The sequence below is a fragment of the Dreissena polymorpha genome, chromosome 11 (genome assembly GCF_020536995.1).
Source record: "Dreissena polymorpha isolate Duluth1 chromosome 11, UMN_Dpol_1.0, whole genome shotgun sequence".
NCBI classification, from domain to species: Eukaryota; Metazoa; Mollusca; class Bivalvia; order Myida; family Dreissenidae; genus Dreissena; species Dreissena polymorpha.
Genome location: NC_068365.1, coordinates 63,868,017 through 63,886,994, shown reverse-complemented (window position 1 = coordinate 63,886,994; position 18,978 = coordinate 63,868,017). Strand labels below are relative to the sequence as shown.

General features: G+C 34.3%; 1 protein-coding gene across 2 annotated transcripts; it reads left to right on the top strand.

Annotated features, from left to right (window-relative positions):
* The first annotated feature begins 933 nt into the window (after nucleotides 1-933).
* LOC127851912 (uncharacterized) lies at nucleotides 934-6,703 on the top strand. 2 transcript variants are annotated; one of them, XM_052385884.1, is made up of 7 exons: nucleotides 934-1,106; nucleotides 2,082-2,305; nucleotides 3,280-3,380; nucleotides 3,687-3,803; nucleotides 4,039-4,170; nucleotides 4,571-4,771; nucleotides 5,866-6,703. In XM_052385884.1, exons 2-7 carry the CDS (start codon nucleotides 2,083-2,085, stop codon nucleotides 5,974-5,976), a joined length of 885 nt encoding a protein of 294 aa, XP_052241844.1. In that variant the 5' UTR covers nucleotides 934-1,106; nucleotide 2,082; the 3' UTR covers nucleotides 5,977-6,703. The 2 variants fall into 2 exon arrangements, with proteins under 2 accessions (XP_052241844.1, XP_052241845.1); XM_052385885.1 differs by lacking the exon at nucleotides 2,082-2,305 and having other exon boundaries at nucleotides 944-1,106.
* The last annotated feature ends 12,275 nt before the right edge of the window (nucleotides 6,704-18,978 follow it).

The window sequence follows — 18,978 nt, the reverse complement described above, 5'->3', positions numbered from 1 at the left end:
AGAGAACACACCTTAGCTACGAGCACATATTGTGTTCGAATAACATTATAGATAACATGATATAAAAAACACGTAATCTAACATGTGGTTCATGTATGCTTAGTGATATGGTTTATTTGCGCTAACTTAAAGCATGTATAAACTGTGCGTTAAAATATACTGCAAAATAATGTACATTTCTGCCAATTCGGTCTTAAATGACCTTATTTACAGCTCGCTAACATAGACCTGACCTATCACACATAAACTCTGTTAGCAAAACATATACGCTTGGATAGATTCCCTTATTTGAAATCGGTTTTGTTTGGGCAAAGTTTTGCGCGAGTTAATGAAACTGTAAGAGTTTACCTACGTAGCTACAATACAAAACGCTTCCAGTAAGGAAACTAATTTATTCTACATAACGGTTGTTTAATATATTCAAGCATAAGGGACAGTGCCAGGTTAAAATTGGCGAGCTTTACCATCGATACAAATTGTCCGGATATAAATTGTATAGGAAGAGTTTAATATTTATATTATAATACGTTTTAATGTCATTTTTATAACTATCTCAATACAAAGGAAACAACTTATATGTTTATATTTTTCAAAATAAGCCCTAGTCCAGAACATATTAAAACGTATTTTTCATTTAAATTGACAAAAAACTTTTTCAAATGAAATGAGAAACGAAATATTTTTTTATAGTATCGTTTTTCAGGGTCAATAAATGACTTCAAGTGGAAATGTCGGCATACCTATAGCATGTATACACCTCGAAAGTCCAAATCGCCCTTTATTTGGGGAAAATATTACATAAATAAATAAATAAAAGTGTATTCCTTTAACGATTTGCTAAATGTTCCACTTTAGCGGCGATTTTTATGTGCCATACATTGGCAAAGTTTCGAGTGCTACGTTAACATACCTGTTTTATAGCCCATTTACTGTACGTTATCTTAAGGGCTCATCGTCGCTAAATATTTCATTGAGTGCACTTTTCTCTGATCAAGATAGTCTCAGAACATAAACGCGATTGTTTCTCCTAAATAAAGGAAGTTAAAATTGATCTTACATTTTGATAAAAAAAGGGTTTTCAAAGTGTCATTAAATAAGGGAGACAGGTAAAGTTTGAGTTTTTACCATTCTTTTTGGAGTTGTCTGCAACATTTGATATTATTATTCAAGTAAATGTGTAAATTGTATTTTATGAGGACAAAATGGCCGAGATTTATGTTGAACTTTTGTCCGTACGCATTGATCTTATGTAAATGGAAATGCTTTTAATGCATCTTTGTTATCATCATAAAATGATCCATTGTTATTATGAACATTGATAAATGTGCATCCATATGGTATCGGGGCAAATATACTTAATGTATATTTTATTGTCATAAAGTATCCGATGATAATGACGAAATATATTGAAGTACTCTATGTGCACATTGACAAATGATAAAATGAAAAACGTATTTCATCTTAACTTATAAGTGGTAATTTATTTTTTGTACGTTATAGTCTGTGCTACTATTGGCGAATCAAACTTTTATCTATCTTGTTGTGTAGTTAAAATCTGTTTCGTAAATTCATCGAAATCTGCTACAAAGTCTATTCTATTGTTAACGTATTATATTCGGTAGTCTTAAGCATAATATAATTAGCAATATATAATAGTTTGTGTTTAATTGACTTAGCACTGATGTTAGTTTGTATTACAACTGTGTAATATTAAGCATTGAATTTAAGTTTCTTATAATCATTTACAAACATGCCATTAGTTTCAGAGCATTTGAAATGCGTTTCAGAATATTCGTCTCTCGGTCATAACTCAAATCTAAGTTTGTGTTTCTATATACATATGCTATAATGTACACTTTATTATTAATTGCTTTTTGTACACAAATTAGGGGTGAATTGACTATGTCATTACAACATCCTAATTTAAATGTTGATTTAGACTTGCAAAGAACACAATATTATATAAAACCGTATCAAGAAAAAATTTAAATGTAAATATGCTACTACATAATCACAATTCCGATCTACCTTATAACGCGGAATGGATAAATGTGATATAGTTGTTACCTACATGTTTAAAGAATGAGCAAAAAGCCGGCGTTGTTCCTGCAATTAGTGATAGGCCGCGCCGACTCCCCTTTGGGTGATAGCGACGTGGATCTTCATGATAAAGAGATAGATGCTGGCAGCTTAGAAGATTACGAGAAGAGGAACTTCCATGTCATCATTGATCGCTTTAATACTCTGGGCGAAGTAACTGCGGTACTAAAACGACTGAATGTTGAAAAGTGTGGGCTGATATTTGGTACTTTGAAAAATATGTTTTTCTTCTGTGTATACTGTTTGATGCAATAAATCCCAAACTGATGGTGGAACCGTTTGGACTGATAGTTAGTAACTTGATCATTGACAGTTGTGAGTACCAATTAACCGCAGATGCACATTATCTCGACCCAGATGTTTCTTTACAGATATCCTGATATGAGTCTTGCTTTTTGCGCATACAAACTTATTTTTTTTTCTTCACAGTTGTGTGTCTTTTTGAAATATGTTTTTGTTGAAATGAATACCACAACAGTGGTAAAGATTTACAAACCAGTTTCAAGCTAATACATGAACCACTTTTGCTACACAATATTCGGATTTGGAAGCCTCCCTGTTTCGCATATTTTATCATTTGATACCATGTCATTATCCATATTGGCGTTAACACAAAGTTATTGGTATCGTGCATGCTAATATTGATAACGATAACTTCATTTTTGTTTTCGCCTTTGCAATATTCCTATTTATGATAATTGTATAATTTGTACTTGTTTAGATTTTCAATTGACGTTCCAGACGGTGACCTCTGTTTTATGTTCCGGTGTTTGTTTTCGTTCTGTGTTTGACCTGTTGTCACTTGCCTCAAATACATAACCTTTGACGAATGCTTAAAATAAGTTCAAGCCGATACAATGGGGTTTCACTTAGCTTCTAGTTATATTGATTGTTGATTAAAATAATATTGTTACTGTTATATGATTCAAAGTGATGATTTTGTTACCTCATTTTACTTTACATATCCGCTTCAATGCCGGGTTAACGTTTACATCCAAGAGCGCAGGGTGGGTGGGTACACAGTGGCGACGAGTTTAGTTAGTGTGCTTGCGTGGGCTATTCATGATGATTTGTTAACGATTTGTTCCGATTATTCTTTAATACTATTCATTTAACGTTCGCATCAAGTATATATGTACCATTCTAATCGAAGGTAGGATGTGAAAATTTCTTACTCAGGCATTGACTACACATTGAGCAACAAGGTATCTGGCATGAACACATTCCATGGCCTGAGTCTTCATGATACTACAAGCAAGAAGAGTAACCCGTACCAGGAGGTGGGTAATCTTAATTGATTCAGTTATGATCCAGAGAACGGCCTCATAATTAACGGATATTTATATGTTTCTCTTACAGAGCGTTTTCGTCTCGTTTGCAAACGTCTTTGTATTACAATAAAAACGATTTACTTATTGACTTCAGTTTCACAAAACCAATGGCGTCATATATTAATGCGTATACTTACCGTTGTATAGAATAGATCAATTATCATTTTCAATTTGTTTGGTAATTTAAAAAGGCTTTGAAGACACACGACGCGCGTGGCTTGTTAATAATTTATGCACAACTCTGTAACAATTCAGGTGATTTGTATCCTGGGTGAGACTCTTGAATCTTTAGATGACGATGGCATTATTCCAGCGTACGGATTTGGAGATAGGAGAGTGAGAGACAAGGTAATATTTCCCTTCAAGAAAGATGTAAGTGCTTTAGAGGTCTTTAACCTAAACTCGTGTACAGCTGATAGTGCAAGAGCGCTTAGTTGTTTCTATATTTAAAGATTTTATCCTGACCTGTGTAGGGAATAAGTCATTCAAATTGTCTTATACAAATGTCTACCGGATGATAACAAGAATTTCATTCTTGATAATGCATATGAAGTTTGAGTTGTCATTTGTTTCATGGGAACAATGTGACGGTTGTGTTCTTATGCAGGGAGACTGCGACGGTTTCATGGAAGTTCTTGAATTATACAATGATATCACGCCTACAATACAACTAGGAGGCCCAACCAACTTTGCCCCTCTCATTGACGAGGCTGTAAGAATTGTGAAGGAAAAGAAGCAGGTATGTGAAAAAGTGAAAAAGCAGGTACATGTACGCGTAAAACTTTAAGTAATGGGATATCATATAACATTTTAATGATCCTATACTTAAGACGAGATCTATCTGAAGCAAAACTTGATGACGCTGTACTCTGTTAGTTTTTGGTTCCCTCCTGAAACATTTTTGTCCCAACAAAACGTATTCAATTTTAGTTGTTAAGGATTAATGACCATTGTGAAACATCGGAAATTAGCAGATTTTGTTTGAGCAATTATTTTTTATCGATTCAGATATGTTTTTATTATTATTGATTTTAATTAGAATTTTAAGATCCCCATTCAGTTCTCCTTGCATTAGAATTTCATTAAATTTATAAGGTACATGAATTAAATAACTGTTTATCTAAAATGATATTATTCAGTACCATATCCTGGTGATCGTTGCGGACGGTCAGGTTACCAACGAAGAGGACACGGTAAGGTCAATCGTTGAGGCCTCGGAGTATCCTCTCTCTATCGTGTGTATTGGAGTAGGTGATGGGCCATGGGATATCATGAACGACTTCGATGACAAACTGCCGGAACGACGTTTCGACAACTTTCAGTTTGTGGACTTTCACGCGGTTTGTAATTTTAATTATGGAACATTTTTGCAATTTATTGAAGACGATTTTCGTAGTTTATTGAAGACGATAGAAGCTCACTTCATAGTTTCATTTTGAAAACAAAAATACCCTGAGGATCCTTGAACGTTCACCTCAGAAACTGTTGCTCAATGGTATAATTCTTCGGACACCTGGTTCGGGTCTGCTTTAGACGACATCGGCATATTTTGAAAAACAGGCTGTATAAGTGTTTAAAAGAACATTTCAAACAACCACATGATTATGGCCAATTTTGACTAATAAGAAAAAAGTAAACAAATTACTTGAAGTAGACCACTTTCTAAAACATACTTACTCTGAAACTTAATGACCTTGTCCCATAGAACAAAATTTTTTAGTAAAGTTGAATTTATTTTGTAAATAAAGTATATGTTAAAATGTTAAATGTAAACAAGAGTTTATAGCTTTGACCAAACAACATTATTCGAAAAAAAAGATATGAGAGCCATGAGCCTGGTGGGTTGAGACAATATTTTTTTAAAGGTTATCCCTATATGTCAAGTCAAGGTTAAACTGGCGACCGCGAGTGCGAGGAGAGTGTTGACTCCAGAGGCATAATTTGAACATTCCTGTTACGTTTTGTAAACTTCATTAGCAGCGGTTCAAGAGATGTCGTTTGAAGTCAAAACTGATAGACATACGTAGGCATGGACGGACGGATGACGGAGATCAAGGATTTCCGAATAACTCATCATAACACGTTTTGCTCCGCTCCGTTGAGCTTAAAAAACTGAAGAGTGCACATAACTAGTACACCTGATTACACGATTCAATGCATGCTTAAACCTGCAGATAGTAGCGAAAGCCTTTCAAGTCCTTCCTCTTAAACAGAATCACATATAGATTTCAGAATGTAACACAATTCGAGGATAAATATGTAATTCCTTGCAAAAATATGTTTAATTAAGATGGTATGCACAATATATTTGAAGGAAAAACTAAAAGGCATTCAAAGTCGTGAGTCTGTTTAAACAATTTAATAACATTGTTTAACTACGTTGGAAATACGGTTAGTTTATCACTAGTGCTTGCATGTCCTTTGATTTTTGCAGACCAAATCTGAAGCACGCAATCCTCAGGCCGCGGTGGCGTTAGCAGCACTTATGGAGATTCCGGACCAAGTTAAATATATCAGAGACAACAAACTGATTGAGAAACTGTGAGAAACTGTGATAGCTTAGCTCATGATTCGTACATGGAACAAATTGATAGAAGTGTACAATTGTGAAAAATGACCATTTTATCAGAAGGAAACCAGAGTGTGCAATAAGTTGTTCATGGCCTTATTGCAAAACATTCAACAGTACTGAATACCTGCAAACATTTTGTTCATCCATTCCAATATAAAAAAACACTCATTCAGTGGTCCGTTACAATGTTTTAAATTGGTTTTAAAAGGCCAAGTTCGTGTCATTTTGACATACATTATATGTGTTATTGTTATAAAAGTTGAAATGTCGGTAATTTAGACGTCAACATGTAGATTTTTTCGGCATCATTTTTTCTTATTTTTATATCATAGTAACATCCTAAGTTCAAATTCGTCTTATCCTTTCTTGGAATTTCATTTTATGCTAAGTAAAATATTTATTTAGAATACTGAGTATTGTTAAAATGGCATAATTGTACCTACACTAGAAACGATAATATATTTGAAAGCCTGTTGTATCATTGTTTTCGTTTAAGAAAAAAGCTATCAAATTTCTTTTCTGATTTCAAATAAGTGATGAAAAACGCAAAAACCACGTCGATAGTTAGAATCCAAACAATAGGCAATTAGCTATTTTAAACGATTTACAATAATATATATGTCATATTTAAATTGCTTTGTGCTATTTTAAGATCACATGTTCATATTTATGTAAACTACTGCTTACACATGTTTTTATATATGAGTGAAGTATTTTCGAATAGTTAAATTGTGTTCTTTAATAAATCAAAACATATCTCATATTTCGTGTTTGTTTTTCATATTGTGAACCTTAATTCAAGTGCGAGTATTTATTAACATACCAGAACAACACAGCACAAATCCTACTGTATAAAAGATTAAGTTTGTTTTACTCAATGATTTGTTTTTTTAAAGCGACTTGTTCACATATTTTGTATTCAACAAAAATGCCTGATAAGCATATATTGAACTAAATTAAGGAGCTTAAACGTATAATCATTAAATTAAAATAAAGAAGATTTCAAAAAGGTTTATTCCAGATTCGAACCCGGGTCAATCGGATTTAAAGGTTACCGAGGTGACCTCTACACCATCCTGTGTAGTACATAACATCATGCGTATTTTAACCTATGTCGGCACTAAATGTGTTCGCACATATCGTAACACAAATAATACAAACACTCCAAATTAATCAATCATATTTGCGTTTGAAAGCCTTTATAAATCAAACAATTTGAAACCAATAAACGATTGATTTTTTATGTCTTTGTACGTATTGTTAAATTGCACTACTATGTAAATTGTTCTAATATCTTTTCAACATGTGACACAAAATCGGTAAATTCTTAAATCGCTATTTTGTGCACAAGTCCTTTTTACAACCTGACAAAGCAAACAAAGAATACTTGTCTGGTTTGAACATAGATTGTAAGTATATTTGTTAACATAATGGGTTTAAATATAAAATTTATCCCATTTTCACCGCGACATTGACGGTATAACACGTTGTGGAATATACTTGCTTGTTTTCAACACTGTGGAATATACCTGTCGCGTGCACGGACTACTTTTTAAATGACGTCATGCGATATGCGCTAAAATTAGGTCGATATTGTTTGGTTCATTGATCGAATTTTAAAGGGATCTTTTCACGGTTTGGTAAATTGACAAAATTGAAAAAAGTTGTTTCAGATTCGCAAATTTTCGTTTTAGTTATGATATTTGTGAGGAAACAGTATTACTACACATTTACCATAGTCCAATATAGCCATTATATGTATCTTTTGACGATTTGAAAACCTAAAAATTATAAAGCGTTGCAACGCGAAACGATTGAATAATTTGGAGAGTTCTGTTGTTGTCGTTTAAATTTACGAAACTACGAAGATTGCTTATATAAGGTATAAAATACTTACGCTGTGTATATCCGGCGGAATAGTCGAGAGGGTTTATGCGTTTTTACTTCAGACTAACTCAAGGACTCCGGGGGTCACTGGTTCGAGCCCTGGTACCGGCTACTTTTTTTCCTTTTTTTAATTTTATTATTGACTGTTTTACTGGAGGTTTTAAGATCCAATGTTTACATTTATCAATATAAAGCATTTAATGACAAACTTCAAAATATGCCAAAATCTGTGAAAAGGCCCCTTTAAGGTCACCCATTAGAAGAAAATGTGCATATTTTGCAGAAAAATATATATATGACATATTCATCAGAAGAAATGTTGAAATAAAATATAAAATTACACGATTTTTGTTTTGTTATTTTTTTATTTATATTTACTTTACCACTGAATGTTTTTTCATAAGAAACAAAGTCGACAAAACTTAAGCTTCAAAATTATACGACCTTCAACCTTTAAATCTAGTCATATGACATAATTTTTCGCCATCCGTATAATGAATCAGCTGATTGATGGCGTCATAAAATGACATACTTATTGCGTCATTTTCCCCATTTTTTTACGATTTATTATAAACGCGACTTATTTCACATGTTTTCTACATGTACTGTATGTCGACATATCTGAATTGTCAATTGATCACATTTTCCTTATTTCGTGTAATGTGCATTGTTTATAACCAAAGCATATACTTTTGACATTTAACTTAAATATTAAGAATGTAAAACAAGCCATACACATATCGCACAGTTCATGAATAATCTGCTATGTTTGCTTTCCTATTTAATTCACGTTAGGCATAGAGCCGTGTAAAGTATAAGATGGTAAAAATAGCACCACACTGGACTTGGGAACGTCCCATTTTGTACACGGGTATTTTCTACCCATTTATCTGTTGTGTACTGGAATGTTTTCCATTCTTTGTGTATATATTAAATATTTTCTCGTACAATAAGGGCATTTACCATAGATAAATAAATTGTGCAAGTTTAATCATAATTATGTTTGTATGCAGAAATCTGCAAATGCAACCGAGTTTACCAACGGCTATTATTAGATAAACTGCTCCGGTTCATTTGAACAGCAGTAATGTAGAGTACATGACGTAGCGTGTGACGAAGAAGAAAGTCTATCGCGTTCATAAACTCATTTGAATAAAGTGATAGAATGGCATAAGGGTCTTTATTTAACTATGCTAAAATAATTATTAAAGACCCTAGATGCAAAATTGTCAATTATTGAGTTAAATGGATTATTAGATTGATTTTAAAGGATAATTAAAGGTAAGATACTAGTTCTCACGTGTTTTGATTTTTGTTTGTACTTTTGTCGTTCCCTGTTCTCGGGGAAATGATTTTTACATGGGCGCCATTGATGCATCGGATCACACACGGCATACCCATAACAGTATATAAAAACACGTTCTGCGCGTCCTTAAATTCGTCGTCCGAAGTCGGAAAAAGTATTGCCATGTATATTTTGTCAAATAAAGTGTCAGTCGCTGCCTACTCGTCAAAATTATCAAGGTCTTCGATAGCTTAAGAAACTTCCGCGTACAGTTTATTTAGTATTGACAGACCTGAACAAAGTCGCGCCAGTCAAAAATCATAAAAAGCGACATTTAAAGTTCTGGTAGCCAAAACTAGGTCGTCGATGGTGTACATGTATGTTGACATCGACAGCATTTTGTCAGGAGCAATCGCCGCCATATTTGATTTTTATCATTTTCTTTCGAAAATAAAATGAATTATGGTAAAGTAAAATCTTCTTTTCGCGGTCGTAATGTGTTAAAATTCGCATACTGCGTAAAATTGAATGTAGGCATATGGAGATATTTTTACTTGTTTTACAGTTTGTGTGTGAATTTTTTAAAGACTATTTTGCGTACCAGAACAAATACATGTATATCACTACGCATGGTTACATTTGTTAGATTTTAAGCGCTTTTATGACTGAATTAAAATTATTGTTAAGGTTATTAAATCTATTTATGTTAAATGTAACGTTGAAAAAATCAAATGGGATAAATAGAATGAATTTAAAAGCGTTTTTCATTGGCATTTTTTATTTCAGTACCTCCAAATTAATATCCGCGAATATGAACGACCAGTCAGACCACCGCTTTTATTAAATTGCTCTATTTTGAGGCAGTCTTAACATATTTATCACATATTGTAAATTTTTAATTCAACAGTGATTTGTTCATAACAAAACTGCAAAGCAAACGCATAATTATTGCCTATATTCGTTCATATTTGCACTTTTCGTTCATATCCGCGGATATGAGTCTTAAACACATTTGAGACGGACCGCTCAAGGTCATACAACAATGGCCGCGCCCATGAATGTTCACACTCGTGTCAAAACTTTCTTAGAACATACATCGGCTTGTTTGGCTATTTAGAAACTGTCATTTAGGATATATGAGTTATTCATTAACTAAATCCCCGCTTATGTCAACAATGGATTGAATTCGAAGGATACATTCGATGTGAATGTAGGACTTTATTGATCTTGACCATAGGCGCTCGATGTCAATGACAATGTTTTATTTATTAATTTGTTTTTTTAGTTACCCGTTGTTTATTAAAATGCATACACATACTAAATAAATAAAAATCTTCCGACAAAACGTCTTCTTAAAAAAAGATAGTTCGACTATGTACAAAGATATTGACAAGGTAAATCACTCGCCATTTTCTTAAGCAACGGAAGTGCGTCATTATGCATAATTAAATCGCTGTCACCCCGCTCGCTTATTGCATAAAGCCCAGTTTTCCCGCGCCTCACCTTCTTGTCGTAGAAAGACTCCACGCTGACGTATATCCGTCGCTGTCCGTACAGTACCCGGAAGCCGAACCCCCGCACGAGCTTGAAGAGAGAGGTGACCTGCTTGACGTACAAGTGGTGGGAGAGATAGGGCTTGTCCTGAATGTAGGCCGTGTAATCTTGACCGTTCACCTGGACGCTGCCACCTGGCGGAAAGAAGGAAATGATACTTACGATTCGGAAATGATACGTATGATCCAGAAATGAACCGTATTTTTCGGTAATGATAGTTATTATTCGAAAATGGTACTTATTATTCAGAAATGATACTTATGATAATAGATTAGGAAATAATGTTCAACTCTGAAATGAAACTTGTGATTCGGAAATAAACTCGAATCCGGAAATTACCCTTAAGATGCGGAAATATCAATATAATTTGAAAATAAACCTTATAATTCGTAAATGATGCTAAAATTATGAAATGATACTTGTTATTCGAAATTGATACTCATGATTCGAAAATGACACTTATGCTTCGGAAATGAAACGCATAATTTGGGAATAATATAATTCCGAATGATACTTATGATTGAGAAATGATACTTATAATTCGGAAATGAAATCTATAGCTTAAAAATTATACTCATGAATCGGAAAAGAAACTTAATATTCGGAAAACTCCTGTAATTCGGAAAAGATACCTATATTTAGGAACTGATACTTTTGATTCTGAAATGATAATTAGCAAAAGGAAATGTTCCGTTAATTCGGAAATGATATTTTGCTAATCGTCACGCCTCTTTACCTTGTATGACGACGGATTCCCCCTGGGTCTCCACTTGGACGCCTGCGATGCAGTTGCGACCCGCCATGTATGTCCCACAATCCTCGTGAAGGGCTCGGATGACAAGGTTTGCCCGAGGGTCCGCCTTAATCGCCTCAGAGGCAGGCTATATTCGATTTATGAAAAACAATGCAACATAGTGCGTCGTGTTCTGAGAAAACTGGGCATAATGCATGTGCGTAAAGTGTCGTCCAAGATTAATAGGGCTAATATAGGTATGTGCAGGTCGGGACCATCCTGCTTCATTCCGTACAATTATGTGTTTAAAGGGCAACAGACAAATGGTAAATTGACAAAATTGAAAAAAAGTTGTTTAAAATTTGCAAATTTTCGTTTTTGTTATGTTATCTTTTGAAGAAATAGTAATATTGACCATTTACCATGCTCTTAAATATCCATTATATGCATCTTTTGACGATTTCAAAACCTGAAAATTATAAAGCGTCGTGCGACGCGAAACGATTGAATAATTTGGAAAGTTCTGTTGTTGTAGTTATATTTTGGGAAACTACGAAGATTTCGTATATAGGTAAACAAGAGGGCCTGAAAGGCCCAAAGTCGCTCACCTTAGATAACAAAATATTATTGGGACTAATCGTCTTACCAAGTTTCATTAAGATCGGAAAATAAATGTGGCCTCTAGAGTGTTATCAAGGTTTCACTACAGCCATATAAGATAAAAATGCCCCGCCCCCTTGCGGCCATGTTTTTCAACCAACTGGCATCATTTTCGAACTCGTCCAAGATATTATTGGGATAAATCTTCTGACCAAGTTTCATGAAGATTGGACAATAAATGTGGCCTCTAGAGTGTTAACAAGATTTTACTATAGCCATATAAAGCCATATAAGGAAAAATGCCCCGCCCCATGGGAGCCATGTTTTTCAAGCAAAGGTTACCATTTTTCAAATCCTCTAAGATATCATTGAGACAAATCTTCTGAGCAAATTTCATGAAGATCGGAATATAATGTGGCCTCTAGAGTGTAAAAAAGGTTTTACTATAGCCATATAAGGAAAAATGCCCCGTTCCCTGGCGGCCATGTTTTTCAACCAACCAGCATCATTTTCGAACTCGTCCAAGATATTATTTGGATGAATCTTCTGACCAAGTTTAATGAAGATCGGACAATAAATGTGGCTTCTTGAGAGTTAACAAGATTTTACTATAGCCATATATAGCCATATCTGGAAAAATTCCCACCGCCCCTTGGCAGCCATGTTTTCTAGCAAACGTTACCATTTTCAAACTCGTCCAAAATATCGTTGAGAGCAATCTTCTGACCAAATTTCATGAAGATTGGACAATTAATGTGGCCTCTAGAGTGTTAACAGGGTTTTACTATAGCCATTTAAGGAAAAATGCCCCGCACCCCTGGCGGCCATGTTTTTCAACCAACCGGCATCATTTTCGAACTCGTCCAAGATATTATTAGGATGAATCTTCTGACCATGTTTCATGAAGATTGGACAATAAATGTGGCCTCTAGAGATTTAACAAGATTTTTCTATAGCCATATATAGCCATATAAGGAAAAATAACCCGCCCCTTGGCGGCCATGTTTTTCAAGCAAACGTTACCATTTTCGGACTCATCCAAGATATCATTAAAACCAATCTTCTGACCAAATTTCATTAAGATTGGACAATATATGTGGCCTCTAGAGTGTTAACAAGGTTTTACTCTAGCCATATAAGGGAAAATGCCCCGCCCCCTGGCGGCCATGTTTTCCAACCAACCGGCATCATTTTCGAACTCGTCCAAGATATCATTGGGATGAGTCTTCTGACCAAATTTTATGAGGATCGGACAATAAATGTGGCCTCTAGAGAGTTAACAAGATTTTGCTATAGCCATATATAGCCATAAAAGGAAAATGCCCCGCCTCTTGGCAGCCATGTTTTCTAGCAAACGTTACCTTTTTCGAACTCATCCAAGATATCATTGAAACCAATCTTCTGACTAAATTTCATTAAGATTGGACAATAAATGTGGCCTCTAGAGAGTGAACAAGGCAAATGTTGACGTTGCACAACGGACAACGCACGACGCACAACGGACGACGGACAAAAGGCGATCACAAAAGCTCACCATGAGCACGTTGTGCTCAGGTGAGCTAAAAATACATCAGATGTACGCATGAGCATAGATGGTCGAGTGGTCTAGGCGGGGGGGGGGGGGGGCTTTTTACTCCAGGACTCCAGGGGTCAGTGGTTCGAGCCCTGTTGAGGTTTACTTTTTTTACCTTTTTTAAATTGTATTCTTGTTTGTTTACTGGAGATTTTTTGATGTAATGTTTAAATTTAGCAATATAAAGCATTTAATGACATGCTCGTAATGCATGCCAAAAATTCTGTTGGACGGCCCCTTTAACAGCACACACTTTGAGTTAGTATATCCAGAAAGAAACAATAAACAATGCAGGGATAATCAGTTTTGATATATGGGTTCATTTTTTGACCTGTCTCATTAAAAAATCTTTCCGTAAAAATACCAATCGACTTTTTTAGATCAGAGCGAAAATACATTTGACGATTAATTTGTTCATTGAATACAGTTATGTAAAAGATTGGTAGAAAATGTAAAAGAGTGTTTGAAACTGTAAAATATTGTTAACAATTGTGACACATTCATAGGAAATATGAAAGATTGTAAGGAAATTACTAGAAATACTGAAATTTAGTATTCATAGATGTGTACCAACGTGTATAAACACTTACTCTTCGTCAAATACTGCAGCGTCACTTTACTTGATCCAAAAGGTTAGCATTACACATATATTGTATTCTTGCACGGTAAAGAGTGTTCAAATGTTCAAGTACAATGTCTAATCTATTTTAGTTTTTCATGAGGCAAAAAACCTGATAATTTGTATTACAAAAAATATCGTTCGACTTAAATTTGTCGCATAATGTTGCATAAGATGAACTAAGAAACGCCCCCCCCTTGTACATATGCTATACAGTTCTTACTACCGTATATACATATGGAAAACATTCACATCACAGGCACTCGGCATTAGTTGCTACCCCCTCTGCTACTCCTCTCCGCTCAGCTGCTGCCCCCTCCCATAGACCCTCTAAATTGTCCATTTCTTATACAAAATATAAAAAACAAAAAAGTTTGTTGATATTTTTTACTTATATTTATATATCTAACATTTATGTAAGTAAAACAAAAACATATTTTTAAATCTCACAATGCCCGACATAGTCGTGACCCGAACAAGCTCATTTATGGCCATTTTTGACCTTCGAACTCAAAGTGTGACTTTGACCTTGGAGATATCGATATAATTCTTTTGCCTGACACACCGTCCAATGATGGTGAACACATGTGCCAAATGATTTTAAAATCTCACTATGAACAACATAGTTATGGCCCGGACAAGCTCAGTTATGGCCATTTCTGACCTTGGAACTCAAAGTGTGACATTGACCTTAGAGATATCGACGTAATTCGTTCGCATGACACACCGTCCAATGATGGTGAACAAATGTACCACATGATTTTAAAGTCTCACAATAAATGACAAAGTTATGGCCCGGGCAAGCTCATTTATGGGCAACTCCAAGTGTGACCTTGACCTTGGAAATATCGACGTACTTCTTTCGCATGACACACCATCCCATGATGGTGAACACATGTACCAAATCATTTTAAAATCTAACGATAAATGACATAGTTATGGTCCGGACAAATTTTCGGTTTAAAACGCACTAAGTGACCCCGTTACCTTGTTTTTGACCCGGCATGACCCATATTCAAACTTGACCTAGACATCATCTAGATACAACTTCTGAGCAAGTGTGGTGAAGATCGGATAAAATTTTCGGGAAAGACCGACAGACCGACCGACAAAGTGACTCCTATATAGCCCCCATTACCATTGGTAATAGCGGTATAACTAAACAACAAACTTGTGGACGGTTTTCCTTCAATAACCTCTACGAACTTGGAACAAAAAAAAACTAGGAAGCACAAACATCGTAAAGCCGAAAGAGCATATTCATTTGAAAGAAACATAAATATAAAGTCGCTTACCGGGTGAAAATTAAAGATAATATTTTCAGTATATTAGGTAATAAATTGTACTGGGTACACATACCAGTTAACTATAAATAATGCAAGTAGATCGATCATCATCGTCACGTGGAAAACCCAGAAATGCAAATTGTGCATGCGTTGTGAATAGTATATATTTTATAATATAAAATGATCAAACTACTTGCGTTATTTAAAGTGTGTTTATCGTTATGTCACATATTTTCGCGATGTACTTTCGATTTCACATCGCGAAATTTTATTTTTCCGAATATACTGAAAAGATGAACTTTTTTCAAGTTATGTAATATACCAGTCGTGATATTTTAATCAACATAAACTAATAATTGTAAAAAAGTACGGTATTTTAGTACTTTTCTTTTTTCGTCAATCGCGGTTGACGGTCCCTTTAAACCAATTCATATCTCGTATACGCACGCCCTTCTGTAAATAAGTTTACAGTATATGCGTTACTTGCATGTGATGTTTCGCGCATGCGTACCTGCACTAGATCATAGGTGCAAGGCGCCGCCTCGAATTCGTACTCTAGACCGTCGAATGTTTTCACGACATTCCGTAGTAGTTGCACGAGGAACTGCACTTGTCATCCGTGCATTGCCATTTGCCCATGTAACACTTGCTGAATAATATAAACATATTATTGTCGCTCTGTGAAAAGAAGGTTAATGCATATGCGTACAGTGTCGTACCAGATAAGCCTGTGCAGGCCGAACAGGCTAATCAGGGACGATACTTCCCGCTTATATGATATTTTTCGTGTAGAAAAAGTCTCTTCTTAGCAAAAATCCAATGTAGGCGAAAAGTGTCGTCCCTGATAAGCCTGTGCGGACTGCACAGGCTAGTCTGGGACAACACTTTACGCACATGCATTAAATCCCCTTATCACAGAACGCTGTTCATATATATTTTAATAAAACAACGAGCATCGCTGAAGGAACACAGGGCTAAATGGATCTGCGTAAACAATTATATGTTGTTTAATAAGTACATGCTATGTAAAATATCTATGTCGTTTGTTGACTATATTTTGTGTCATAAGTATATGTAGTTTAATAAATAGATGTAGTGTAATAATAATATGTAGTTTAATAAGTACATGTTTTGCAAAATGTCTATGCCGGTTGTTAAGTACATTTTGTGTCATAAGTATATGTAGTTTAATAAATAGATCTAGTGTAACAATTATATGCAGTTTAATAAGTCCATGTTATGTAATATGTCTACGTCGTTTGTTGACTATATTTTGTATTATAAGGATATGTAGATAAATAAACATATGTAGTGAAACAATTATATGTTGTTTAATATATGCATGTTATGTAATATGTCTATGTCGTTTTATAGTATATTTTGTGTCATAAGTATATGTATATTAATAAATAGATCTAGTTTAACAATTATATGTAGTTTGATAATTCTATGTTATGTTATATGTCTATGTCGTTTATTTAGTATATTGTGGGTCATAAGTACATGTAGTTTAATCCATTTATGCCTAACGTCTAGAAAAAGGCCTTGGCAAACAGCGTAGACCCAGATGAGACGCCGCATGATGCGGCGTCTCATCAGGGTCTGCGCTGTTTGCTTAAAGGACTTTTGTAAGAAATATTCTAAATATAGAAATAAATATACTAGACATCCCTAATTTAGAAAATAAATTGATCCATTTTTGAAGGATGGGTGAGTCCGTTAGGCATAAATGGTTAATAAGTATACGTAGTTTAGTATGTTTATGAAGTTTAATAAGTTTATGTTATGTAATAAGCACACGTAATTATTTATAAATATATGTAGGTAAATAAGTACATTTAGTCTGTTAAGAACATAAATACATTAATGAAGTGTAATGAATCCATGTAGAGTAATACATATATGTAGTTTATTAAGTATATGTAATTAATACATTATATGCTGTTCATTAAGTAAATGTAATTTATTAAGTAAGTGTAGTGTCATAAGTACATGAAGTAGCAGACATAAAAATAATTACAATAACTGTAAGAAGAACAAGTATTTAATAATTAATAATTAAAATACAAAAAAATGAACGTATTTTAATAAATAATTTAAGTGTAATAAGCATAAATAATGGTAATAATAATACATAGTGTCTAATTTTCTTACAGGCTAGTTTAATCGAGCCGTGTTCTGAGGAAACTGGGCTTAATGCATGTGCGTTAAGTGTTGTCCCAAATTTGCCGATGCAATCCACACAGGAGTTTCTAAGTTTATTGTCTAATCCATGACATGTACAATAAAAATACATAAAATAACACAACTTACAAACATGCATGGCCAATCTTATAGATTTGTAATAGACATTTTAAATGTGTGATATTATGATTAAAACTATTGCCTTTTTTACAGGTACATGTTTCATTGACATGCATCATTAAAACCAGATTGCCCCTGTTAACGTTTTGTTAAACACCTGTAATAAAATATTGAAGTTGATAAAACACTGGTGATTGTAAAGCAGGGCACTAATGCGCAAAGTGAAAAATGAAGTAAAAGAGTGACTACCAGATAGGATCAGGTCATTAGTGGACTGGTTAACAGCGGCCTTCTGTATTTTAATAAAACAGTTATTTCAGATGATAAAATACTAGGAGACATTTGTATAATAAACAACTAATTTCATTAAAACCTAAAGAACTATAGTTGAGCGTTACACAAAATGTATCACCTTTAATCCTATATAATAAATTCTATACACATAGACGCTCAATACAATATCAACTTATGACTATAATTTCTTCCTATACACAAGTACATTATATATCAAAGATAATAAATATACTATCGCTGCTATTCACATAAAACATGCAACACTACTATTTATTTACATATGTAAAACTGTATTCTTTGTAAAATTAAAAAGCAGGTTTTGGCTACGCTATTTGTTAATCCTTCATTGATAAAAATGGACTTCAGTTTATCGCTATTTGACAGGTTCATAAAATTTGGAGTAGAATCAACAGCTTTTTCAACAAGATTATATCTGATATCATTCTACATGCTACATTCTAATAATACATGACATTCATTTTCAATTGTATTATCTCTACAAAATGGACAGAATCGTCTGTCAGCAGGCAGACCTTCATACCTTCCTGTCTTAGAGGCTTATCAAGGACGGCACTTTTCGATTTAATGATATTTCTTGTTTTAAGGAAGTGTCAATTAGCTAACAAGTAGCTTAGGCGGAAAGTGTCGTCCCTGATTAGCCTGTTCAGTCCGCACAATATGGAACGATACTTAACGAACATGCGTTTGGCCCAATTTTCACATAACAAGGCTAAATCACATCGTCATGACAACAGACAAGAGCCAGACCCCCCCCCCACCCATAAAAACGTACCACTTATTACATCCGAATTGTATGACGGCAGTGTTGTTAAACCGGAT